Below are 8,560 nucleotides of genomic sequence, written 5' to 3'. Positions count from 1 at the left end.
AAATGAGTGAAAATCAACACTAGGTCATCACCTGGAAAGCAACAATATGGACATACTTGTTTAACATAAGTGGTAAATAGTTGGTATGGAGGAAAAATGAAAAATACTTAGGAATACAATAATTAATTTTAGTAAAGGGGATTAATCTTGGGCATCAAATCTAGTGCAATTAGCTAATTCAAACTTTGAAGTGTTGAAGGAAGAAGAGATGGTGTACCAACTAGCTAAAGTCATGGAAATCATAATTCTAGACTCAAACATAATGGAAGTAGAAATGGAAGAAGCGACCAATCATTATAAATTCTTCAAAATTTTATGTTTTATAAATTCATTAGAATTTTAATTTATTATGTTAAACCTATACCACAAAAAAATTAAAAAGTTTTGTCAACATATCTAAATAAGCTTTATTATAATTACAATTTTTGTTAATGCAAAATCCCTTGATAACAATTTATTTAACAACCAATTTTGATTTTCTTAACACTGGTGAGTAGATATTTTTATAAAATATGCGCTTGGAACACAACACAAATTGGGAGATTTACATCAGATTCTAGGATCATATTCTTTGATAGAATAAGACAAATTGAGAGTTTCTACATCACTAACACCCTAGCTATTTTCTACATACATCTTGCTAGTGAATTGGAAACTATAGAGCCTACAAAATTGACCACATAGTAGAACAATTATACAAAATTTTGTCATTCCCCAAATGAGGAGTCAACTAAAATAGCTTATGCCTGATATGCACTTGCATTTCCATCTGAAGTATGATGTCTTGAGGTTGGACTTACTAAAGAGAGGTTCTCCAATTGGTTGTGAAGGGCATCTATTTCATCAGTTTGATGATTAATTTGAAGTTGGAAGTCCTGCATTCTTTCATATTGTTTTGAAACCATGAAGGAAAGTTGGAGGAGCAGCTGCAAAAGAGAATGAAAATCCATGTTTTCATTGATAGGAAGGTGTGGGAATAGGGGGAATTTTGAGAATCCCTCTCCTCCATTTGCACGTCCAGTATTGTCCATCACGACCTGTAGAACTGGCTCTCTCTAATTCCAACCACTATCACTAGCCAAGACGGTCTCAAATTCTGAATTGCATGGCAAACATAATAGGAATTGAAAACTAAACGCTGCAAGGAAATACCAAGTACTGAAAAAGATTATATGAAAAGAACTACAAAGAAGGAAAGATATTGAATTCCCCTCGGGGGGCAAGGAGATTGACACAATCTAACTACTTTGTGGAGCCACAAGCTATTGATTTGCATTGTACTTGAATAATCATGTCCTTGGTCATTTTCCTTTGCGATTTTCTAAATTTTGCGCATAAACAATTATTTTTTCCTTTTCTTTCCAGGACCCTGATGAGAGAGCTCGGCTGCAAGAGACAAATTTGAGGAGTCATCCTTAGCCAAGTTAGGCCTCGGTGCTAGTCTCTCACCTAGTGCTTGTAGACTCAAAGGGATTTCCCAAACATTGAAGAGGTGGATCCAAATATCACACTATCTCGAAGACCACCGAATTCCTTTAAATAAATAATAACCTGATCTTATTCATTACTCTCCATGAAATAAAATATTGAGCTTTGTACCTCTCGCACAAACACCATCCTTCATTCTTGTGTGAGCGATGGAGCTATCAATTCAAATTGTTGGAGATTGTAATGCACACATGGGATTTTACGAGACAGATCTTGCCATGCAATCTCACCCTGATTGATGTATAAGGAGGCGTGTGGCCGACATGTTAGCTCCATTCCACTACCTAAGAGATTATACCATCAGTGATAATGAATAACTCACATATCATTGATTGAACCAGGGTGACATTGATGCATAGGAGGAGGACTATCAAATCAATATTTTCCTTCTTGATTCTAATATTTTTATGGATTGTGTACATATAGACCCTTATCATTTTCATTATTAATTCATTGGATGGTTTTCCATCCTTCTTGCCCATTGATGTTTGTTTGTCCCTTCCTCAAATTGCATGCTTGATTGGCTTGTTTGTGAGCTTCAAAGTTTTTGGCTCCTAAGAAGCTTTTCTATTGAAAGGAACCCAAGAAACTCATGATTCTTCAAAGGAGAAGATTTAGATTATTACTCTTGGGAGTTGTACCCTTCTACAAGAATTGAATTGTTATGAGGGAGTCCCCAACAATTATAGTCCTGGAGATTCCTTTTTCCTTGGTGAGATGGAAACCTAGAAAGACCCTGTACATCTCTGCCATGTTTTTTGTTTCGTTGTGAAGACCCTAGGTGTGCTCAATTTCTTGTTGTGAGATCCCAAGGGATCTCTCCCCCTCCTGTTGCCCCTACAACCAATTTTTATTTTAATAAAACACTCCTTACAACTTAATTTTGTGACGAGACATAAATAATTATAGTCTATAGTTAATGAATTACCAACACCTCAATTTATAAGCTTATTATTAGTTTTATTTTGTTCCATAATCTCCTTGAATGTATGCTTAAGCTAAAGGCATGTAGTACTTTCAATTTGTTTGTGTATAATTTGATAGTGTTTATGCACATATATCTCTCATACCTACACACACAAATGTAGGATCATTACAATTGCATAAGCTAACAATAATTGATTTACTTAAGAAATGCCCGATCTATCAATGGTAGATCTATATTAACCTTAGATCTATTAAGTGTTGAAAGAGTTCAAATAATTTTTAGGTACATTGAATTTAGATGGGGAAGATAACAACTATTCCTCCCAAACTTCTTTTTATAATATATACATAATTGACATTGAAATATTTTTTTAAAACTTTTTTTCTCTCTATATATCAAATTAATTTCTCTCTCTCTCTATATATATAGACAAAGAGAAATATTGATTTTTTTAATTACTATTTTTTAAATTCCACAAGTCAACTCCATCTATGATATTAAGAAAAATATCTATATCTATGATATTGAAATATTTTATTTATAATACCCATTGAAATCTCTCTCTCTCTCTCTCTCTCTCTATATATATATATATATATATATATATACATATATAAAGTTAAGATTGAAATATAATAATTGATATGGATATTCAAATATTTTATTTAAGGATCACATATAGATATATGTGTAGTTGATATTGAAATATATTTTAAATACATGTTTTAAATATATTTGAGCTCTATTTTAAGAAAGAGAACTACTTCATACTAGTTTTCAATATAACACTAACTAAATATTATTTCATATTAGTTATCAATATGACACTAACCAAATATTATTTCATACTAGTTATCAATATAACACTAACCAAATATTATTGAATTTTGTTAGTTTGGAAGAGATGTTGTAATGTAAACGTAAACATTTTGTCTTAGTGAAATAAAAATAAATAAGATAAAATAAAATAAAATAACTAAATCAATGATTTACTGTTTATCGTTTTTGGGCTCCACGTTTGGACAACCCATGGTTTTGCCCAATTTATTTGTTATGATGAAGCTTATTTAAAGGCTCAAGGAAATCATTATGGAATGCATCCATCTTAATGTGGAACTTTGATCCCTTCATGGCTTGGTAGATTTAAATTTAATGAATATTTTATTTTTATTTTTAAAGGAAGATGTGCCAACTCCAAATTGAGGATGGAATGAGTTACAATACCTCTCATAAGGTATATTAGGCTAAATATTTAATTTTTATTATAAAATGCAATATATAAATTTAAGAGATTTAGGGATTAAACTTCCAATCACTTGGATACACAAGGACTTGCCAACATGCCTTTAACCAATTATACTACCACCCATAAACATAAATTTAGTAAATTAATTTAATAATTAAAAACATTTTGTTTTAAAATATTATTTAATATTATTTTGTTTTTAATAAATTAAAAATTTTAATATTTGAAAAACAATTATTTTTGAAAATATGAATTCTTAAATTTTTTATTAAAACTTTATTAATTCAAAATAAATAAAAGTTAATTTAAGATAAGTCACATTTAATATATTATTTTTAATTAATTAATTTAATATAAATAAAGTTTAGTGTATTATTTTTAATTATGTAATTACCAATATTTTATTATTGGTGGCTATTTTAATTATTAAGTTGAGATTAATTCTACTATTGTTTTAAAAGAAAAGTTCTCATATATATTAATGATTTGCAAAATGTAAATTAATAATATCAATGTTAATATGCTAATCTCATATTTCATTAGCCCTAATTTAATAATACTTAACCTTTAATTCATTAATTTCTTAATTTATTCATCTTATTTAACCATGAAATCATTAAATCCCTAGTCTTTAATACACTACATGATGCAACACCTATTAAGTCCAATCCATTATTATGAACCTATTAATATCTAATCCATTACTTATTAAATTAATAACCCAACATAACTCCAATCACTAATCTACTAAACCCCTTCACCATTAACCCACCAACCAACATACTCTCTAACCATTGATCCATTAACCAACAATTCCTCTAATTATTGATGAAACAACTCAATCACCCCTTAACTACCCACTTATTATAATTGACTATGGTTGATTAAAACTATTGATCCACTAACCAACAATACAATTCCTCTAATCATCGATCAACTAACTCAATCACCCCTTAACTACCCACGTATTATAATTGACTATAGTTAATTATAGTTAATCATGGTAGATTATAATCCAATATAGTTATTTATAATTTTAATTCTACCAACCCACTCATACATAACCCATAAATCTTTAAATCATTGCTCATTACATGTGGTTATTAGCATAGCTCATTAAATGTGTTTAATTGGTGAAGTTTAACTTATAGACAAAATAGTCTTTTTCATTGGAATCGAACAATATAATTTCAAGCAAAATTGTGATTTTATGACACTTTTTTAATATATAAATTATCTGTTATTTTTAATTATTTTCAAGTTTTCATTACGAATTTATGTCAGTTCAAATGTTCTAAGTATTTGTTCTTTTTCTAATATATTTTCGAACAAATTTTATTTAAAATTTGTTGTTTGCTAAAAATTATTGACAAATTTATCTTAGTTCAAATGTTTTAAGTTTTTGTCATTTTTCTAATATATTTTCCAATAAATTTTGTTGAAAATTTGTTCTTGTTAAAATTTATCGGAATAATTTTGACTTGTTAAATCTATATAAACTACACATGGTCAAATATAATAAATTCTAAATATTAAATTTAAATAAATAAACTATTTGAAGATTTTTAAAAACTTTAAATCTATTTATACATTTTAAATAATAAATAAACCAAAAAAAACTGTATCCACAAATTCTAATAAATAAATAAAAATTAATAAAACAATTAAACACTGAAATGTATATAAACCACAAATTCCAATAAAAAGGAAAACATCTTAAAACAATTAAACATCCCCATCCATAAAATAATTAGACTTCAGCATGTATACAAACTATGACTATACCAAAGAATATAGTCCATATTTAAAAATAATAATATCCGCAAATACTGTGGTAAAGTCTACAGAAATATTAGATCCAAAATTATTCCTCCTCTATAGTGTAGGACATTTATTATTTTATCATACTATAAAAATATTAGATCCATAAATATTCGAGATCTAATAATTCTGTTATATTTAAATAAATATATTATTTAAATAAGTATATTATTTACTGGCAAGTCTCAAGGGTTAGCTTAGTTGATCAAAAACCGTGCCTCCTCATGGGAGGTATCACAGGGTTGATTCTGCTGGAAGCCTTTGGGGTTAGGTCTTGCTAATAAGTTGAGGGGCGATAGTTCAGATTTTTCGGTTTACGTAGCGACCACTCATTGACTAGAGTGTTAGTGAACCATACTAAAAAATATATATATTATTTACTGGTGGATTTAAACAAATATTTTATCTAACTCAACTATATTTTATTTAAACAAGTACTCTATCTAGTCTAACTACACTCGCTAACTAGGGTGTTAGTGAAGCCTAACTACACTCACTGACCATGGTGTTAGTGAACCACACTAAAAAAATAAAAGTATATTATTCACCGGTGGATTTAAACAAATATTTTATCTAAGTCAACTATATATTATTTAAACAAGTACTTTATCTAGTCTAGCTACATTATTTAGCCATAGTCTAACTAGTGAGAGGAATTGCCCCGGAAAGTTATGGAAATTCCGGTCATATTTAGAGAAAATCCGACAAAGCTTTTTATAAATCCAAGTTATAATGGTTAAACTTCAAAATTTAAGTGTCCTAGATAATTTTGTATTTCCATAATCAAAAACAAGATTCAAACAGTATCTCAGTAAAAAAAAATTGATTTTTTTTACTGAATTCCGGCCACTTTTAACGGTTGAACCATTCCTCACCATCATGAGAGGACTCCATATCCTATTATTTATTTAAACGAATACCTTATCTAAAACCAGACGACATTAATGGGTATTATTTAAACGAATACCTTATCTAAAACCAGAGTACATTAATGGGCGGACCACATTAATGGGCTGGGCCTATTAAATATTGGTTCATATTTTCAATATGGAACATTGAAAGCGCTGGGGCTGAACATCCCGAAAACGTTTACGGGTTGGAAAAAGGAATCGTTTGACTGTGTATAGTTCACTGAACAAAAAACTAAACTGCACGAAAACCTTGGCTCTTAGTGTTTGTATGATCGAAGTGGGTGTCCCGCAAAAGTAACCATTAACCGACCGTCGGTTGTGTTTTTTCGACAAAGACAAGCACAAAGAATCTCCACCCAAGGCAAGTAGCCTCGCCACAGTATTGCTCTTAAATTTAATACCCTCCACTATATTAACCAATTGATTTTTGTTTTTAATTTGATCCTATTATATCAAGCTTTCGCGGCCGAGATCAAATGTTGAAACGGGAGGCGGCAGCTGCTATTTTCGTTCTGTTTCTGCTCGCACCACTGCTTTCTGGTAATCCCCTGCTCCTCTGTTCCCTATGTTTCAGTTAAATCGACAAATGGCGATATATTAATAGGGGAAATTTGGATGTGTATTGCAGGTTGTGGCGCGACCGTTTTCACACTGGTTAACAAATGCCGAGAGACTGTGTGGCCCGGAATTCTTCCCCCTATCCCCAACCAAGAAGCGGGTTTCGTTCTCCAGTCGGGGAAGTCGCAGACATTGAAAACTTCGGCCTGGTCCGGCAGAATCTGGGGACGAAGCGGCTGCAATTTCGACAGCTCCGGCGCCGGCTCTTGCGAAACAGGGGACTGTGGGAAAGTCCTCAATTGCAACGGCGCCGGCGGGGAGCCACCGGTTTCGCTGGCGGAATTCACACTGGACGGTAGCAGCAACCACGACTTCTACGACGTCTCGCTCGTTGACGGCTACAACCTACCGCTCGACATAACGCCTTCGACTACCACTGGTTCTGCGGCTTCGAATTCCAGTAGCACTACAAATTGCCGCAGGGTGGGTTGTGACAGTGACCTGCGCGACAGCTGCCCCAGCGCGCTGGCGGTGCGAGCCGGTGGCCACGTGGTGGCATGCAAGAGCGCCTGCGATGCCTTCAATACGTCTGAGTATTGCTGTACCGGCCAGCATGCCAACCCCAACACCTGCCAGCCGAGTCAGTACTCGGTGGTTTTCAAGAAAGCCTGTCCGACTGCTTATAGTTATGCCTACGATGACCGGACCAGCACTTTCACATGTACATCATCCTCCACTGATTACACCATCACCTTCTGCCCCGGCTCCTCCTCTTCTTCTTCTTCCTCCTCCTCCTCCTCTTCTTCCTCCGCCTCCGCCTCCGCTTCGCCCTCCACCGTCTCCTCCTTTGGGTAAGCACCGATCAAAAACAAATTTAATGAATTAGATTTATATTTTCTATTTTCATTTTTCATTTTTTTCATTATTATTATAATTTTTTCTTTCTATAAAATATGTGGATATTATTGATCTCATTATAAAATATGTGGATATTATTGATCTCATTAATTATAATATAAAGAAAAACAATTAAATTCATAACAGTAAATAATTAGAGTTTAATCTAAACGAGTTAAGGGAAAAAACGATATAAATGAATTTCCAAAAAGTTACGTTATATCTAATCCCAATTCTTATCTCTTTGCAGGTTAAAACTACGGAAGCAAGCTTGCACACTTCATTTATTCGAGTTATTTATCTTTATGAATATTTTTATGCTTTTGTAAATAGTTATTTACTTTAATGTATTTTTTTTAAGACGTTTATTTCCTTTGGTGCTTTTGTAATGATCAACCATGGAATAAAACTTGATTGATGTGTTTTTGGTAATGATGAATCATGGAATCATGGTAAATGTGTGATTTTAAATAATTAATCATGGAATGAAACTTGATGTGTCTGTTCAGCATCTAAGAGTACAAGCATATACATTTACAACACTTATAATACATATTAAAATTGTAAAAATAAATAAAAATTATATATATATATATATATATATATATATATATATATAGGTGTAAGTTTAATTTATTGATAAAATAATTTTTTTCATGATCATGTTTTAAGTTAGTTTTAATCAAAATTCGAAATAGATTTTTAAAAAAT

The 8,560-nt window shown here is 31.6% G+C and overlaps 1 protein-coding gene across 1 annotated transcript; it reads left to right on the top strand.

Annotated features, from left to right (window-relative positions):
• The first annotated feature begins 6,776 nt into the window (after positions 1-6,776).
• On the top strand, positions 6,777-8,281 carry LOC149151352 (pathogenesis-related thaumatin-like protein 3.5). The gene is made up of 3 exons (XM_089439731.1): positions 6,777-6,934; positions 7,023-7,803; positions 8,100-8,281. Exons 1-3 carry the CDS (start codon positions 6,871-6,873, stop codon positions 8,176-8,178), a joined length of 924 nt encoding a protein of 307 aa, XP_089295857.1. The 5' UTR covers positions 6,777-6,870; the 3' UTR covers positions 8,179-8,281.
• Positions 8,282-8,560: the final 279 nt, after the last annotated feature.

This window comes from Pinus tabuliformis, chromosome 9 (assembly GCF_031772625.1).
Source record: "Pinus tabuliformis cultivar Carrire ecotype Pingquan chromosome 9, CPIR1, whole genome shotgun sequence".
Classification (NCBI taxonomy): domain Eukaryota; kingdom Viridiplantae; phylum Streptophyta; class Pinopsida; order Pinales; family Pinaceae; genus Pinus; species Pinus tabuliformis.
The sequence above is the reverse complement of the archived record's forward strand: the minus strand, read 5'-3'. Positions and strand labels throughout refer to the sequence as shown.